Consider the following 20,775-nt stretch of genomic DNA (forward strand, 5'->3'; position numbering starts at 1 on the left):
AGGAATTTTTTGACTATACAAGCAGAGATTGAAGAGGTCTTGTAATTTATTTTGTTATTTTGAGTTGTGTTTCTAAAGTTATCTTTTCATCTCGTTTGGTCTTGGGCAAAAACGTGCTTGTGCCAGTTTAATGTATCAACTATTTGTTTGTGCAACTCATCGACATCGTTTGATATTATGGTGTGATCAAGAGTGTTATTAATGTAGTCTCCAAATGCTGTTTCGTCTTGTGAGCGTGTCCAGTGAAAGTATTTCTTTTTTATTATATGGCTTCTATCTAAATGAGTTGGTATCTCATTACTTCGGACATATAGCCAAAATGAGATGCAGTAACGAGAATCTTCTTATAAACAACGTGTTTTGGGAAAGACCAGATGAAAGTTGCTCTGTAGGCTGGCATAGAAAAAGTGGAAAGATACAATGAAAGATGATCTGGAGAAATTGGGAGTGAGACAATGGGCAATAGAGGCACAGGACCGACAAACATGGAAGGCAATAGTAAACACGGCAAGACTCGTGAAGAGTTGTAACGCCACTGATATGATGATGACATAGCAAGAAGAACAAATACTATGGAATTATTGGAAGTAGAAGAAAAGGTAGAAGGCCGAAGATAAAGTGGAAGATCTTCAACAAGATGGGCAAACCAAATTAAGGCATCCCTATGAAGGCATGGGAACATCCCTACATGAAGTTGTCCATCTGGCGCAGGATGCTTAGTTAATGGAGACAGCAAGTTAACAATATTTTTGGAGTGTCACCTGTCACCACGCAATAGCAAGAGCTCAACGAGAAAATATGTCAAATAACAATGAAAAATAAACTGGATGACACGCAATAATCAGTACAGAATTAAGGCAGGCTTTCTTACAGGACATACGCCAGTCAAGGCACACCGGCATACAACGAGGCCATTTCATACACACTTAAGCTGCAGACTATGTAGCTGAGAATCTGAAATACTACATCACATTTTGTTTGAATGAAAGGTAAGGCATCGGATGTGGCAAACACTTTCTGAAGACAACCCACTAACTCAAAAAATATATTGTAGGTATCCATCTTTTAGACTTATACAGGGTGTTTCATTAATAATTGTCCATATAGTAACTGGAGAATCCTTAGTACAAAAAACGAAGATTTAACCTAAAACACTTAAATAAAATGTGGTTCCTTACTGAGTTACAGGGTGTTTTATCTAAAAATTTAAAAACTATTTTTACTCAGCATTTTAAAACTATTCTACATATCCTTTTCATACTTGGCAGGAAGTATAGGTACTGTACAAGCTACTAAATTATATTAAACAAACGTTTATGGCTATTACCAGAGGCGTACGACGGGGAAAAGTGAATGGTTGACCCTTTCCAAATTCTACGCCACTGACGAAATTGCTATTATAGTTCAATTTTTGGATTCTCAAATACTTTCTATGAAAATAATATACTCTTCATTCGTAACGATAAAGTCATTAGTTTTCGAGATATTTGAAGTTAAAAATGAAACGACACGGTTATGTTGATCAGTGTATTGTGTCGCTTCGTTTTTAATTTCAAATATCTCGAAAACTAATCATTTTATCGTTAAGAATAAGGAGTATATTATTTACATAAAAACTATTGCAAAATAAAAAAATTACACTAAAATAGCAATTTCGTCAGTGACGTAGAATTTGGGAAGGGTCAACCAGCCACTATCCCCTGTCGTACGGCTCTAGTAGTAGCTAGAAACGTTTATTTATCTTAATTTAGTAGGATGTACAGTACCTACAGTTTCTGCCAAGTGTGATAAGGATACGCCAAATAGTTTTAAAGTACTGGGTACAAATAATTTTTAAATTTTAATCGTATGAATCATATTATCATAAATTAATCAAAATAACTGTGCCGTTTCATATTTAACTTCAAATATCTCGAAAACTAATGACTTTATCCTTACCAATGAAGAGTATATTATTTACGTAGAAAGTATTTTAGAATCTAAAAATGGCACTAAAATAGTAATTCCTCCAGTGGCGTAGAATTTGAGAAGGATCAACCATCCACCATCCCCTGTCGTACGCCTCTGGTAGTAGCTAGAAACGTTTGTTTATCAGAATTTAGTAGGAGTGTCTAGTAGTCGCACTTTCTGCCAAGTATGAAAAGGATACGTCGAATAGTTTTAAAATGCTGAGCAAAAATAGTTTTTAAGTTTTTAGATAAAACACCCTGTAACTCAGTAAGGAACCACATTTTATTTAAGTGTTTTAGGTTAAATTTTCGTATTTTGTGATAAGGTTTCTCCAGTTACTATATGGACAATTATTAATAAAACACCCTGTATAATCTGGTAGACTACTCAAAAATGCTGGAATAGTCATCCCAAATAAATGAGGGATGTACAATAATCCAATTAGTACGACCAATTTATAAAGGTTTTCCAGACAAAAATACACTAGTGAAAAATATTTAAAAACATTAGACAGCGAAAGTTAAAAACAAAATAAACACTGAAAATTAAAAAAATTCACATTTTTTTATGGTATTTTTCTAATGATAGAGTCATTATGCGTATGGGTAGATTAGATAATAATATCTTACCTGATGTAAAAGTTGGCGTAAGCTTGGCTCTAAGATTCCTCCACTTCTCATCTTCAAGGTTGAAGAGATGACCGGTAAGGGGATCTTTTTCTTCGTTAACATAAAGCCCGCGATTCGTAAAAGAGGCAAAATCTTTATGTAATATACATTTAATCAAGTCCAAATCAACCGGAATAAACTGGGGAGTGAACAATGCATAATGACCCCCAAAACGCTTTCCTTGCGCTTTAACTTTATTGTAAAGTTCTCCAAGAACATCGGTTATGTGGGCTCTTCTCTTCATTACTGGCTTGATGTTACCGTAAAAGAACACTGGTTCGATGTGTACTACATTCCTGTCTTTCCAGTACGAGAACTGTCGCTTAGAGTATATATATACTAGCGTAGCTAGTGTAACCAATAAATAAATCCATGGACTTATCTCCATTTTTAATTAACAACCCTAAAAAATAAAGTACATGACCTTAATAAAGACCGACAATACAGTAAGGATAAAACCAAGCCTAACAGGAAAATGTGAAGTTAAAGGAGAGAGATCCGTTATCCTTAGTACTCTTCAATGTCTTGTACTGATTACTAATGAGAAGAAAAATAAAGTATAGTCCGTCTAGAAAGTATTCGGAATTTTATATTTTTCCTAATTTTAATAGATTTCCTTTTTGTAATATTTTAAGACAAAAGTAATGCATCAAGTAGGTTGTGCCGATACTAGATTATGGACAAAATCGCATGACAACACCATCTGTCAAATATTGTTGTTTGTAAATAGACTTAAGAATTGTGAAATAAGGAATTGTGAAATTAGAAAAAAGAAAAGTGGTGGAATATTTGTATAGAAGGGGTGTCCGAAACGTTAAAAAATTAGTGCAATTGACTGAACTAGGAAAAAGTGCAGTGTATGAGACAATAAAGAGGATAAAAAATGGCATAGATATGAGACATAGACCAGTTTCGGGTAGACCGCGTAATATTCGCGGAAACAATTTAAATGCTTTAATGCCTTTAGGACGGCAAAATACGCGCCTAGGGATTCGAAAATAAGCGAACAGATTTGGAAATCAACGAATAATAAAAGTGTGTCCAGAAACTGTCCGTATGTCATTGAAAAAGCAAGGCTACATTTCAAGGAATCCAAAAAAAATCCCTACAATGACACCTCTGCAAAGGCAACGAAGATTAGATTTTTGTCAACGTTTTCGAGAAGATAATTTTAATAATGTTTTTATATCTGATCAAAGTTGTTTCCAGCTTGGTGCAAATCATCTAAAAGTCTTATCAAGAGAAAATGTTACCGTTCAAATTTCCAAATTTCCCACTAAAATAATGGTTTGGGGAGCAATATCTCAGCGTGGTGCTACACTTCTCTGTATAGTTAATGGTACTGTTGATAGTGCGAAATATTGTGACATCCTAAATGGTTTTCTTATTGAAACGGTTTATGTTTTATATCCAGAGGGGTGGAGTTTTCAGCAAGATAATGCAAGATGCCATACTTTTGCTTATACTCAAGCTTGGATGCAAGAACACGAATTGGCAACAATTTCGTGGCCAGTAGCATCTCCAGATCTTAGCCCCATTGAAAACATATGGGGACTGATGAAGATTGAAGTGGAACGAGCAGCGCCACGAGATAAAGGAGGTTTGATTCGGTCAGTTTTACAGGCCCGGAACACCATTACCGAAAATTATGGCCTTGACCTAGTTTCGGGTGTACCTGGACGTTTAGTTAAGTAAAATAAAAATGTATACCATTTTTATTCAGTTGCAATGCGAAGGCAAAACAATCTTACTTTTCAATTAGAATACGGAGTGCAGTCCAGTCCCTTGAATCGCGATTTTCGGCTCTTATTGGAGCCTTCATCGGAAAGAACGTAGGCACTGTTCTCCATATTTTAACTGATTCGTATCGAGAGGTTTTCCCACCCATTGCAACTGAAGTGATGATAGTAGGTGGCTAGCGCCATCTGGTGTGTTTAGTTAAGTGTTTAGATATAAATGAAGGTTGTATAAGTAAATAAGATAAATTATTTGTTGAAATTTTATATTTCAAGTGATAGAAATAAATACAGTAAAATTATAATTCTGCTTTCTTTTTTCCGGATACTTTCTAGACGGACTATACTATATGGAAATGCGGCAGACTATATCTGAAGACACAAACAATTCGACTACAAATAATATTGCTTCAAAAATGTGACAGAGTTTGAGTATCTAGGAGTAAACCTAATAAGCAAAGGGGAAGAAATCCAAGATATTGAGAAGAGAATTTCGAGATGAAAGAAAACTGCCGGAGCCCTACACAAACCACTAAGAGCAAAAAATATTTACAGTGAGGCAAAACTGAGCTAATACGAACAGTGATCGAGCCCACAGTACTTTACGAAAGCGGAACATAGGTTATGAACAAAAATAAAGAAAATATGCTGATCATCTGGGAGACGAGTGTTCTAAGTCTAAGGAAAATATTCGGGGGAGTAAAACACGATAAAGACTTTTGGAGGAGACAAACAAATTCAGAGATCAGAGAACTGTAACGGAAAACAGAAATTAATCAGATCGTAAGAAAAAAGAGACTTCGATAGTGAGGTTATCGAAGAATTCGCAGCTGAAAGGGAAGAAAAGGAGAGAAGATTATTACTACGGAAAAATGGCTAGAAGCCTGTGAGGAAAACCTGGAAATAATCGGGAAAACAAATTAATGAACTGCGGCCATGGACAGAGGAACATGAACAATTTCATTTTAATTATTTTTTGAAAGTATTTTTTGATACGGTACTTTTTATGATATAACACAAATTAAAGTCGTCTAGCTAAATTCCTGTTAACACTCTTCTTTTTTTTGTGGCTCTAGCTAGACATTCTAGCAGACGCACAGTGGTCCAAAAACCCAAAAATATGGCCAAAATATGAGAGCGTTTTTTGATTTTTATGAAATTAGGCATCCAGGGGTTTTTGAGGTCGCTAATTACGAATCCGATGTCTAAACTGCAAAAAACAAAATGACGGATGTAATATGGCCGATTTATATATTTTAAATATATTTAATACCGTCAAAATTTGATATCCGGGGGTTTTTCAGGTTGCTGATTACGAATCTGAAATCGAAATTTCAAAAACAAAATGGCTGGTGCAATCCGCCAATTTTTTATTCCAACGTTAAATTCGATTATTAATCATATAAAAGTCAAAACTAATTTTTATTTTATTTTTCAACAATACTGCACGTGGCCCTTTTATCTACTATTTTACACTACGATACTGAAATAACTAAAGATCTACAGCCATAACAACTACCTGAATGCCTCGGCATGATTTGTTTATTCTGCGTTGTTAACGATTCATATTAAAACTCATAGCACAGAGCGCTTGTACAAAAAAATCTCGCAAAACCAAAGGAACCAATATCATCCATTTTGCGGAATTGAATTTGCGCACTTCATTTTCGAGATATACGCACAAGACTGTGCGTATAAAATATTCGTTATTCTTAACTGCGGGTATGTTCCGTACGAAGGTCTACTTTGAACTGAACTGGAAATTCAGATATAAGAGATATAGCTCTAGCGTTGCAAACAGTGAATAGGGAATTTAATTCTTTTTTAGAAAATGGAATTATATTCCAGAAACGTCGAATCTTTTTTTACTTTTGGCCAGCTTTTCGGAATTTTGGACCACTGTGAGACGGCACCAGTCTGATTAACAGTTTTCACTGTATATGAAAATTAAAATAATATATTGGATTAATCCATTTACATACGATATGAAAATATCAGAACTTTATCTTCATCAACCACCTTGACTGTTCACTACCAATTTAAGTCAAGTTTTTTCTCCCCTGTCTTTTATTTTTTATATTTTCTGGAAAATATCGTCTCCAAAACGTGGATTGTCTTCTAAAACTGACCTTTGCATTTAATGATTTGTCGACTTTTCTAAATGATTGTGTAAATTGTAGTTTTCTTAATTCCTGTTAATGTTTTGTGTTCATTCAGACAGTTATACAACCTGTTAAATACATATAATTGACTTTGGAAATTTTGGTATTATTATCAAAGTCATTTTGTGTTTTACCATTGAATAGGTAAGTACCCAATTTTATTGGATTTTAGGTATCTCCTCTATTAATTAGACGTAAACTTCGCTATTAATTAGACATATAAATCAATAATTTATGCTTCCTAATTTTTGTTTTTGTACCAATGACCATAGTAGTTGTATGTACCAATGACCATAGTCGAGTAGTTGTACTATGTAAATACACAAAAAAAATGTTTTTTTACATACACAGATGCAAAATTTATCTGTGGTGGTATTTTTAACAGTCTCTGTTTTTACATTACATATTTGTGCTTGTATGACTGTTCTACAAACTTTCAGCTAGTGTTTTTCTACACTAATGTTCTATATTAATTGTTTGAATCAGATTGAATATAATGCTTTAATATAGAAGTGGGAGAGCGTATTTTACCTCAGTAGGTATTTGACCCAATCGCGAATCGGTATATAAGCTAGAATAGCGTTTAAAATTTTAATATTTTAATTTAGCAATTAATCCTGTAAAATAAAAATTTTAAAAATGGAATAATATAAAAAAGAATACATGCTTCCTTTTTTCCAAATTGTCAGTGGCTAACAGTTCAACGTATTGTGCGCTGACTCAATATTGAAGACTATGTCTAAAATCAAATTTTAAATTCAAATTAGTAAGGATGAAAACCCATTAAGTAAAAAAGATATCCTGGGCAAAACTCTATATTCGTTTGACTTTAAAAATAGTACCACAACTAGGTATGTACGAAATAGGTAAAATCAATAGGTTTTCTAAAATGAGCTGTAACTCGATATAAAAAATATTATAATGATCTTCACTTTCGATACAAAAACGCTGTCATTTGATATTTCCTTTTAACAGATAAGGAGAAAATAATATGATGACGACGTAACTATCTACAATTAATGCGGGAATATCGCACGAGAATACGTCTATTGTTACAGCTGACTCACCGACCTCACCGTAAAGAATAGTGTATTATTCACGATGCTATTACTCACGATGATGAAGTTTCAGAGTGAGTAATAGTCATTACATGCGAGTAGAATACTATACTTTTTCAACGACCTTTTTTATTTGGATAAGTTAAAAAATATAAGTATCAACTACTAACATTATTTAAAATCGAAAGATTTTATTTTTCATACGAAAACATATTTTATATAACTATGGCAACACTGTAAGAATCATAGAAATGTCATTAGTGTCATGGTATATCAAGGCGGTGGCTTTTAAAAATAAGATATTTTAAGGCAATTACATGAAAAAGAACGTTTGCTCCTAATAAAAATCTATTGTACAATCAACAGTAAGTGAAACAGAATTCAATGATATAAATTTCATATCCGTAAACTCTTTTACAGAATTAATACACATTGTTTATGTTTACCTTTTAATAACGTCAATCTTAATATGTCAAATGTTGAAATTTAAACGTAAAACATATTCTGATCCATTATTACAGTTAAAATCGTTTAAACATTTTGATAAGTTAATTGTTGATGTAATTACAATGATTATTTTATTAAATAAAGTTTAAATAATTTTATTTACTAATATTAAGTATATTAAAAGTGCCATCCACAACTTGAATCTAACTTCAACCCGTGAGTAATGACACGTGAGTAACTTCAGCCCGTGAGTGATAAACTATTATTCACGGGTAAAGTAACGGGTATTATTATCTATTCAAAAATAGTGAATAATGAGCATATTATTAAACGGCCGCAGAAAAACGCATATTACCTATAAAATGTACGAAGAGTTAATGAAATATTGAAATGTTATGAACCTATATTATTTTGATTTTTTTATTAGTAAAGGATATAATATTTGATTTTGTAAGCTATCATATGATAAGTTATATGATTTTATAAGCTACTTTATAAAGTTTTATTTATGAGTCACCCTCCCCAGTTTCTTGTCAGAGTATAGTAGGAGCAACGTTAGATTTATACTAAATTTACAATCAAGATGCAGTAGAAATAAACAAACCAATATAATATATAATATAATATATTGGTTTGTTTATTTCTACTGCATCTTGATTGTAAATTTAGTATATATCTAGATCTAGAACAAACCAAGACACGTTAAATGCTACTAGGAGCACTCCCGCATCATATATACATTGTAAATCCCAAATCATGATTTCCAAAGTTTATACATTGTAAGTTATGATTCGTATAACGATATTCAATCATATATTTATGTTAAATGCTACTAGAGCATTCCCGAATCATAACTTGCAATGTATAAACTTTGAAAATCATGATTTGGGATTTACAATGTATATATCAGGGGTGGCCAAACTGTGGCTCGCGAGCCACATGTGGCTCTTTGAAGGATTTTCTGCGGCTCTCAATAAATATCTGAATTACTTTTAACTTTTTTCTTTCAAAATGTCTTAAATAAGTTAAGTACGTAATTATTACTGACAACAACAAATATAAAAGACTAATGGCCGGTTTCACCAACGACAAATAGTAGTTTATTCTATGAATAAAGTTATTCGACCAATAAACTGACATTTTTCCATTTTACTAACGTCACATAAGACTTATTTTAGTTATTTATCAAATAAATACTTACTCTTCGAATAAATTGGCAAAATAATCTCGCTATAAATATTTTAAAGAAAGTAAATTCGCCAATTTTACATTAAATTATCAAAATTATATTGAAACAAAATATAAATATAAACGTCTAATAAATTTTAATCGACATTCATTGATTTATTTGTTGTTGGTGAAACCGGACCTAAGTGTAACTTGTAACATCAGGACTTTGACAAGGAGACCCCTTATCACCGTTGCTATTATTTGGCGTTAGAATATGTAATAAGTAAAATATCATCTGAGATGATAGAGGGATTTGCGAATCGATGATAAAAACTATTGTTGGCCTTTGCTGGTGATCTAGGTGCAGTTGCTTATTCTACAAGAGACGTGAGAGAGGTGTTTTCACAACTCGAGGAAGAAACAGGTAGTCTGGGGCTTCGAATAAATGAAGAGAAGACGAAATACATGCTAGTAACCAAAAATCCAAGACCAAGAGTTAGGCAGAACATAACTATTAACGACTACAACTTCGAAGTAGTAAAAGAGTTTAAATATCTGAGGGCGGTAATCATAACCACATATAAAAAGAGGTCTCGGCACGGATAGCTGCAGTGAATAGAGCAGCTTACCCCCTATCATCATTGTTAAGATCCAAGAAACATGGACTCTACATCAGCGGAAAATAAATATGCTGCTGGTTTTAAAAGGAAAGTTCTCAGAATGATATTTGGCCCTCATCGTAAGACATATTTGTAAAAGCTAAGATAAAATGGGCTGGTCATGTGGTAAGATCAGAGGAAGACAGTGTTACAGACAATGTTTTTTGAGAGACGGTAGAATATCAGTAGGCCGTACCAGAAAAAGATGGAAGGATGATGAAGAATCTAAATATACTGAAATAGTAAAGGCTGATTGTAGAATTATTTCCACATTTGCAACAACGATGTGAACAATTTTAATTCAATTTAAAATTCGTGAAATCCAAACACTGAGAGAAAAATTTTATAACTTTTTTACACTTTCTAAATTTAAAGAATTGTTTAATTGCGGCTCGCGAAAAATTTCAAATTTATTTGCGGCTCGGATTATCAAGGAGCTTGGCCACCCCTGGTCTATATGATGCGGGAGTGCTCCTAGTAGCATTTAACGTGTATTGGTTTGTTTATTTCTACTGCCTCTTGATTGTAAATTTAGTATATTATATTATTCCTGGACAGAAAAGTGTATTCGCGTTGTGCAAGTACTTGGAAGGGATACGTGAAACGATCGTGCGCGAATAGCGGAGAAATATTGCAACTTTCTTAAATAATTCATATTGTCAATTGAAATTGTCAAATTGAAGTACATTTCATATCTACTGTCATTGAAAGAGAAAAATTATATGTTGCTCCACAATATTGATATGATATGCAATTATTGTATAAAGGTAAATTTAATTAATTGTGTTCTGCTTGCAGTACTGCATTTTAATAACTAATTTTACTTACTACCTACAACTGTTTACGTTTTCATCACATAACCTGAATCTTATTTTTTCTTCTTATTATTTTTTTGGGCTATGGCCTTGACAATTATCCAGCAACCAGGACTAACGTAATTGGTAAATACAACTAAAAGTGCGAATAAAAGTGCAGAGCGTAGAAATAGGTGTCGCTTTGCGCAACTTGCACGGTCCCAATAGTCACCGCTGGGAATTGTTTACATCAATAAATGTTATATTTATAAAACCAAATAAAATTCCATTTTTATTCAGTTGCAATGCGAAGGCAAAACCGTCTTATTTTTCACTTAGAACAGGGAGCGCAAACCAGCACTCTAAATCGGCGATTTAATATTTATATTTATAGTTATATTTATAGTTATATGAATAATGAGTCATAAAATAATATCAATTTATAAATAAATAAAATTTTTTATATAGGTACTACTTGCTTTATCTTACCTTCTCTCACTTAATATTTTCATATACAATACTTCTAAGTGGCACAACTTTCAGTTTTAGCTACAATGTTAATAAAAACGTAATATTATAATCAACAGAACATTCTGTATATATGCGTACATATAAAACAATGGATGTATTTGAATAACACTATAAGATATGATTAGATAACACAAAATTTTTAATTATCATGTTAAAAATGAATAATGTGTACTTTGATTGTGGTCACATAAATACAATAATATTAAAGTTGACGTGGTTGAATATCTGCTAAAAACAATAAACATGATTTTACAAAACGGTTGACATATCAACGTATGTATATCCATGTAATGTTGTCTCTCTAGTGTCACAAATAACACCATTAAAAAGACGTCCACCCCAATTTTTATACATGATTCTTCTCTTTCCATAGTTAATGATTTTAAACTACTAGGTATGACATTTGATTCACGTCTCTTGAAAGCCACACGCCCTTGTTTTAAAAGTAGCTACACCAGGCAGAAAATAGGTATGTAGGTACGTATCCTTAAAACTTTGTCTCATAGTCACTGAAGTGCACATAAAAACCCTCATACGCTCTAGACTCTAGACTCTAGATCATGATGGCAGCATTTCTTTCCGGTCAATCTGACACTCTTTATTGTGAAACCGATGAACCCTCTCTTTCGATTAGACGGCAATACCCACTTCTTCTTTACATTTGTCGTTTTATTTGTTGTTTGTCTTTTATGGCCCCCCTAACACTGTCTGAAGTTTGGTCTAGAAATAATCATTAACGAAATCAAATAAATGCGATTTGGCACCAGAAACAACCAGCCTATTGTGATCAAACATCGTGAGATCTTCATTGATGATATCTTTATATAACAGGATTGTTATCCAATCTTTAAAATTTTCTATGTCTACGATCTTCGTGCAAAATATCTGTTGTTAAGCTAAGTATACCCCAAATTGATAAATCCACAGAAGTAATGTTTGGCGACCTTGGAGGCCAATGCTGGTTTAGCATAATCTAGCTTCGCTTTCTATAAAGAAAGCTACAGTATCTCGGACATGTGATGCGGGGCGAGAAGTATGGCATCCTACGACTCATAATTCAAGGAAAGATAGATGGCAAACGAAGCATCGGAAGAAGACGAATTTCATGGCTAAAGAACTTGAGAGAATGGTTTAGATGTAGCTCAAAACAACTATTTAGAGCTACTGCCTCAAAAATTAAAATAGCTATGATGATTGCCAACCTCCGAAGCGGAGATGGCACCTGAAGAAGAAGAAGCTTCGCAATTGTGATCCTGATAGTAAGCCAGCTGACCTATGCTCACTCTCACCCCTGTATTTAAAATTAAATTAACTTTAGTCGACTTCAAGTAGATTTCTAGTAAAAGAAAATCGAGTATATCTTGGATAATACATATAGTTAGATATTCTGACCATTAGCTAGTAGTTGGAATAATTCGGATGATGAATTAAAAAAGAACAAATTTAATATGACGAAGAGAAAAGAAATATGAAAAGAGTACTAGCTTCAAGAAAGAAGCGTAAGAGAACTTTATCGAAGATATGTAGGATAGCATTGCTCTACTGTAGCGGGTTGGGAAAGGTATTATCCCTCCAGATTTTGCAGGGCTTAGAACTATTATATTCCAGTTGATTATGTTTCTGTAAACATTACGGAAATATCGTAACGTCAATCTGGACATTTAACATAATTTAGAGTAAACAAAATGACTAGGAAAGTCAATTTCGTCAAAAAAACAAGATCCTATTGACAGCATAAGAAATTTAAATTTTCAGTTTCAAAACTAAATAGGTATTCTTAGTTTTAAATAGATTATAAATATTAGACCTGGATCCCGCGTACCAAAAAAAGTTGATTAATAGCAAGCTGAAAATTTGTTAATAGCTTAACGGTGTCTAGTCGGACAAGCTTTGATGTATGGGAACACTGGAACAGGGGAAGTTTTAATTGTGGAACAGGTTAAACATTTGGAACATTAGACTACGAAAACGTTTCATGTATTTTGTCGGACAGAACTTCCAATTGATTTGTTACAATTTCATTACTCTCATGCAAAAATCAGACTGGTGTTTATCACCAACTGGTCATTTTGATGAGTAGAACACGAAGAACATGTCAAATGACAGGGATCATGTTGGTTAGTAATAGCAGTCTGATTTTTACATGAGAGTTTAATGAAAATGTAAGAAATCAATTGGATATTCTGCCCGACAAAATACATGGAACGTTTTCCTAATCTGACGTTCCAAATTTTTAACTGTTCCACAATTAAAACTTCCCCTGTTACAGTGTTCCCGTACATCAAAGTTTGTCCGACTAGACACCGTTAAGCTATTAACAAATTTTCAGCTTGATATTAATCAACTTTTTTTGGTACGCGGAATCCAGGTCTATATGTTTTTCTACTAATAGGGCTTTTCAGCGATTGTCATTTGTTTCGAGCTCCTGTCATATGTTGTATAATCTGTGTATAATACAGTGTATCCACGATTGGGGTGCTCAAGAGGAAAAATGTCATTCTTGATAAAAAGTTTTGCTTGTTCTAAAACCCCATAAAACGAAATAAAATTCAAGTTTTACAAATCCTGCTTACTTTTGTAGTCAATTTTATGTAAATCCCTATAAATTGTTGCACCAAGTTCGAAACCGTAACAATGTGTTGCCAAGCCACAATGTAGGTTAGTAACTGTCAACCCCAATAAATAATTTGCGAATTGTCATTTTTTTTTCGACAATGTTAAGCGTTAAAAAAATTATCTTGTGTTCAATTTTATTATTAAAATTATTGGATTAATAATTGTTTAATTATTAAATAATTGGATGTTTCAAGGAGAACGACAAAGTTTGGTTTCATAATCCAACGAAGCGAAAGGGTTGTTCTCCCAAGTTATTATTCTTACAATTTCGAACTTAGTGCACAAGTTTATAGGGATTTACATAAAATTGACTACAAAATTAAGCATGATTTGAAAAACTTAAATTTTATTTCATTTTATGGGGTTTTAGAACAAGCAAAACTTTTTATCATAAATCACATTTTTCGCTAAAATTGAAAATAAAAAAGGTTTTCCTTTGGGCACCCCAAACGTGGACATACTCTATATACACGGATTATACGACATATGACAAAAGCTCGAAACAAGTGACTGTGAATGAAAAACCCTATAGGGCATTTGCAGTCATTTGTTTCAAGCTTCTGTCATGTGTCACATAATATTAATATATCTACGTCATACGTTATTGGCATATACCAATGATACAAACCAAAGACGTATGACGTAGACATATTAGGTTTGTTCTAGCATCAGTTTAGATAGCACTGGTGACTGTATTATGTTCTCTCACTGACCAACTGTTTGCTGACTAGTTTGAGTGTTTGCTAGAACAAACCTATTAATATTATCTTACACATGACAAAAGCTCGAAACAAATGAGAATCGATGAAAAGCCCTATAGAAGAAAACCGTAAAGTTTTTTATGATATGTATCTGTCAACACCAAGTTCAATTGTATTGTGTGTTGCCTAACTTAGTTGTGAATAAAAAATGTTCCCAATGTAATATATTATTTAAACTATACGTAATATTAAATAAAGTTGCGGTTATTAAACTATTTGCAAGGAGAAATGATACCCAGCCAATAATTTTTATTAAGCTTTTTAAAGCTTTTGAAAAATTTAACATTAGTGTCAAACTATGTATAATAAAAATATAAAAATATTATCTAAGAAAATGTTCATATTTCTAGAAGTGAAAAAGGCAAAATGATCGCACATTGCAAAATTATTTAATGTAAATAATAACACAACAGGTAAAATCATTAAGAAATAAGGAAGAAAAAAAGAAATTTCTATAACTTACCTTAAGTACTTGTATTTTATAAAACATAATTTTTTTGAAAACGCACTTCATTTTCTTATTTTCTATGCATTCAAAATAAAAAATGTTATCACAATAATACAATTTCCCATGTTGTTTTCTACACACGGTTTCAGACTGTACTAATACTTCAACTTAAAATAGCTATTTAAGCTTGTTAGGAAGACTACTGCATCAACGCCGGAAAACCATGATTATCAACATGATTAATGCAGTTATTATAGTTTAAACTTACAAATAATGTATGCTTAGTTACAGAATTAAAGGCAAACAGGCTGTATAAGATATTCTGGAGAAAATGGGAGTGACACAATGGGAAATAGTGGCTCAAGACCGACAAACATGGAAGGCAATAGTAAACGCGAAAAAAGCTCACGAATAGTTGTAACGCAATAGATAGTGATGATGATGATGATGGATGATGATGATGATAATTGTTGTACTTTTCTTTTAATACTTATTTCAAAATACTTTAATGTTCACAATAATGATTTGAATCAAAAAGTACATATTTTATTCCTTCAAATCATCATCCAGCCTCAAAAGTACACTGCTGAACATAGGGCTCCTTCCCTCATTTCCAACCTTGTCTATCCTGCGCCGCTCTCATCCAGTTTTTATTTAGCTTTCTTAAGTCGCCAGTCCATCTTGTAGGCGTTCGGCCGACGCTTCTCTTGTCTTCTCTTGGCCTCCATTCCAATAACCTCTTTGTCCATCGCCCATCTGTCATTCTGGCTATGTGTCCTGCCCATCTCCACTTCAACCTGGCTATCCTTTCGATGACGTCAGTCACCTTTATTCTTCTCATGATTTCTTCGTTTTTGATTTTGTATCTCAGAGTTATTCCTAACATTGACCACTCCATTCTTCTCTGCGTGACTCTTAGTTTTAGTTAATGTAAGCGTTTCTGATCCGTACGTCAAGACTGGGAGGACGCACTGATCAATACCTTTCTTTTTAGGCATGTGGGCAACTCACTTTTAAAAGTTTCTTTCAGTTTTCCAAATGCTGCCCACCCAAGACCGATTCTTCTCTTCAGTTCATGAGTCTGGTTATCCCTGCCAATCGTAATTTCATGTCCCAGGTATTTATATCTATCTACGAGTTCTATTTCTTTCCCACCAATACTGATGTTCTCCAATTTGTCATTATTTTTGTTTTCGAGATGTTTATGTTCAAACCTACATTTTCTGTAGCCACAACGAGTTCCTGTACCATCTCTCTTGTCATACCTAGATCCTCAGCTACTATGATGACTATATCATCGGCGAAACGAAAGTTGTTTAGATATTCTCCATCTATTTTTATTCCCTTTGTCATCCACTCCAAACTCTTGAAGCATGTTGTAAGACCGTATTAAAAAGTTGAGGTGACATTGGGTCTCCTTGTCTAACGCCCCGTTCTATTTTAATGCGACTACTGTTAGTATGTAATTTGACAGTGGTTGTTGCCTGTAAGTATATTTTGTATAATAATTTTGTATACTCGAGCCTGTATTCTTTAAGCGCCTGTAATATTTTGCTAAGCTCCTGCTTTACCACTCCTTCAAATACTCATATATTTATAATAACCAAAAATTTGCTATTGCACGGACTGGGTAGTTGTTCCTGACATCGCTCTTTATAACAAAGACCTTTTTCATCTTCTATCTCTGATCTAGCTGACATAAAAAAGATTTTTTTTTCCAATTTATGATAAACCAAGGGAAAAATCAGAGAGAGAGAGAGAGAGAGAAAATCAAAATAAACACACCATTATATAAAATAGTACCCGTAAATTTCACAAAGTCCCTACTACTTAACTTTTTCCCTCTGAAGGTTTAAAAAAATTCAAAATAATGTACCTACATTTATGTTTTATTTTATACACTAATACAATACGCTTATATAATATCTACATATATTTATATATCTACATATATACATAATAAAACTGATCAGAATTCATTTTACATTGGGTGATATAGGTTCCAAATTCAACCAGACTCCACCCTTAACGGATGATACAAAGCCCAAGTCATATTTGATAGGCAGCTTGGTTTCTTCGTTTAGGGTGATCTTGTAATTTTTCAGCACAAAACATAGACCAACTTTCGATTGAAGCTTTCCAAAGCGGAGACCTGAAAAGTAAGTTTTAATAAAAAAATATATAAAAAATGTAAACATAATAGAACCTGAAGCTGAGCTGCAGATACAGCTTGATCGTATTCATAATTCGGGGCTTAAACCAATACAAAAATTGCTTATCCTGGAGATCTATTTAATACCAATGTATAATGAGAAGCTACAGAGTTCCACAATCAACATGAAAGTGTTAAAGTGTAGTTTTGCCCTGATGGTAATGGCCTTAATTACAAATCTCTGCGCTATAATGCTATGCAGAATTACAAAATTAGTCAGTTCAGCTACACTGAATACAGCAATTACCTTCTAACTGCTATAAGTGACGCGTCTATGGGAACAGATCCTTAAATGGACATTACAATATGAACCACATCTTCAATATGGATAGTACGGTAGTTGGCCAAGAAGCTTGAAAGCAGCTAGATCGGTAACGGCCTTGCCCAGGAAGCATATCACATAGAATATTTCACTTGAGTAAGAATCCCCCTTCCAGTAGAAGAATGATTTTAAAAAATCAATCCAGATTCCAGATACCACATAACTTTTTACTAAAACGGGTTAAGGCAGGTTTTTGCAAAAATACACCTAATGAAAAAAGCTGAGAAAAAGGAATGTATTGTAGAAATAGAAACACGGATAAAATGCACAGATCTGCTCAGAAATGCTCTCAACATAACTTATCTTTTTATGCAACAGAATGATCCGGCAATTGTTGTGAATATCGCCATTAGTTGGGGTCCAGATTTTTTAAACATAATCGCCCTAAGAAAACCATATTATACATCGGGTCTCGATTTCTTCAGACAATTCTTGGTTCTTTGATATCAGAGATAATAAAAATAATATGTTATTATTTATACGTTAATTATTATTGTCTTACCTATACACGTCCTAGGACCTTCACCAAATGGCATAAAAGCAACTGGATGCCGTTTGGCTTTGTTTTCTTCATTAAACCTCTCCGGATCAAATACCTCTGGATTAGGATAAAACTCTGGGTCTCTGTGAATGGAAAATACGGGAATACTTAAGGTTACGCCGGGTTCTATAACTAAATCACTATCTGGAACATTGTATCGTTTGGTGCAGATTCTTGGCAACACACCAACGGGAGGATGTATCCGCAAAGTCTCTGAAAATTGTTGTTTAATTAAAGAAAAAGACATTTGCTGACAAAAAACGAGTCACAATGAATTCCGAATGATTCCCAGTGAATTCCCTTCCAATTTTAGTTTGTTTTAGCCTCAAACGATTGCTCAACTGTCTCAACTGTCCAGGCTCGTCAGGTAGAGATGGATGAAGTGACTAACACTGAGCCGAAAGTCTCCATTTTTTCTCTTTTGCTGATCCATAGGTCTATCCAAAACATTAATTTATTCTAGTCTTGGACGCAGATTCACTTGTAGAACATAATATGTATAAAAACATCAGAAGTTAGAATGTCTAATCCCATTCTCCGTCAAATGGGCCAATTAGTTCACCTCCGGCTGCTTGAGCTGAAGATCTCAGGTTTTTATAAAACTCATGGTGTGTACCTATCAATTTCATAACCGAAGGTCTTTTTTTGGCTTTATTAATGGTATTAACATTTGGATATAGAAGTGGCAATTCCATTGTGTTCTTGGAAACAGATTTCCTTTTATTAAGATCGACTGTTTCAAAATAAACATCTTTATTCGTCGAATACGTACTTATATTGGAGCGTATTGGGAAAGTATTTCCTAAACAACAACCATTTTTTAAGCCGATTTTAAGCCACTCTACCTTGGTTTTGGATATCCGACACTTTTCTCTTGGTTATATTACTTTCAAGCAATTTCGTAGAAAAAGAATTGATTGGTCCATGTTTATTACTGTGAAAGGATTTTTCTTCTTTGCGTGCTTTATGACTGTATGCCAGTCTTGGGGTTTAAATACATGTGGATGGAATTTCTTTTCTTTTTCTATTATACCAAAACCTTGGTCAGATGGTAAGTAAGAATGACCAATGACCACTGACCACTTACCAGAAACTTGTGGTCTATTTCTTCCACAGTAAAATCTGGAGATAGGTACAGTTATACAGGATGGGCCAAAGAAAAGAGTCCATCTCGATATTTGGCAGTACATAGTTCGATTTTGTCGACAGGTCGCTTTTTATTTTTATATTGCAATTTTTGGCATATATTTCATACTAGTGACGTCATCCATCGGAGCGTGATGACGTAATCGATGATTTTTTTAAATGGGAATAGGGATCGTATGGTAGCTCATTTGCTGAAAGGGTGTTCCATTGTCTATGCAATAATATAAACATTAATATCATTATTTATAAGGAATGACCAAAAAAATAATTCACTACCACACAACCTCTATTCCCATTTAAAAAAATCATCGATTACGTCACCACGTCTAGATGGATGACGTCACTAGTATGAAATATATAAATTATAATTTAAAAATAAAAATCGACCTGTTTCGGCATTTCCTTAAAATCTAATAACTACTATCAAATATTGAGTTGGACCCTTTTCTTTGGTCCGCCCTGTATAATTGCATAATAATGACATTTTAATATTACGATTCTGACGGCCACATTGGTCAGAATACATGATGAGTCGTTTAGACTTTACGTAATTTTTAATGTAAAATAAAATGCAGGATCCTACCTCTTGAGGACCCCTAGAGTATAAAATATACCTACTCTCCTCTACTTGTAACATCTTCACCGAAATCCATATCAACAAAATAAATATAATTCACAATAATTAAAAGTCACAATGATAATTTACAGAAAGATCCAAAAATATCAATCAAGAATGATGGCAAACCAACTGTCGACAGCACAGTGGACTAACCGCGGTTGATCCACTTTGCTTCTCTAAGATCCTATCAAATATGCAGTTCCAAAACTACTTTAGTGCAGTCATCTAGTAACAAATAAAAAAATGTGGAATGGTCCATTATGCAGCTGATAGATATCATTTAGACATAGTCCTGTCGCCAGGGGGGGTACAACGGCCTCGTTAATTCAGATGGACTTACCCAAGTTTTTTTTATGTATTTTGACCCGTAGAACACGAATTTTTTGGGTAACAGTTGATCCGGATGTCGATAAGATTGTTATAGACCAAGAACTTGAGGAATCAAATAACAGCGATTTTTGGCAAAACAAAACAATATTTTGTATTTTTTGGGTCATTTTAAGCAAAAAATATTTCTACAAGTTTTTTAGTAGGATGCACAGTTTTCGAGATAAACGCGGTTGAACTTTCAAAAAATCGAAAAATTGCAATTTTTAAACCCGAATAACTTTTGATTAAAAAATAAAATAGCAATTCTGCTTAGCGCCTTTGAAAGTTCAAGTCAAATTATGTCGGTTTTGATTATTTGCATTGCTAAAAATTTATTGTGTTATTGTTAAACAAAGCTACAAACAACTAGTGCGTGAGTGATGTTTCTATGATTTCTCATTTAAAATCGAACGAGTAGGTAGAATAGGTACTAGTGCAATCAAGACTATTTCTATGTTACATGCGTTAAAACGCATGTAAAAGCACGGGAAACCCTACGTGTTTATAGCTTTGTTAAACAATAAAAAAATAAATTTTTACCAATGCAAATAATCAAAACCGATATA

The 20,775-nt window shown here is 33.3% G+C and overlaps 1 protein-coding gene across 1 annotated transcript in view; it reads right to left on the minus strand.

Annotated features, from left to right (window-relative positions):
* LOC126878542 (uncharacterized) overlaps nucleotides 1–20,775 on the minus strand; it is a 71,111-nt gene that overhangs the window by 16,790 nt on the left and 33,546 nt on the right. Inside the window, exons 4-6 of the mRNA XM_050641315.1 lie at nucleotides 18,037–18,288; nucleotides 16,982–17,152; nucleotides 2,580–3,014 (exon numbers count right to left, since the gene is read on the minus strand). Of these exons, the coding sequence (XP_050497272.1) occupies nucleotides 2,580–3,014; nucleotides 16,982–17,152; nucleotides 18,037–18,288 (858 nt within the window). The remainder of the gene's footprint in view (nucleotides 1–2,579; nucleotides 3,015–16,981; nucleotides 17,153–18,036; nucleotides 18,289–20,775) is intronic.

Source organism: Diabrotica virgifera, chromosome 1 (genome assembly GCF_917563875.1).
Source record: "Diabrotica virgifera virgifera chromosome 1, PGI_DIABVI_V3a".
NCBI classification, from domain to species: Eukaryota; Metazoa; Arthropoda; class Insecta; order Coleoptera; family Chrysomelidae; genus Diabrotica; species Diabrotica virgifera.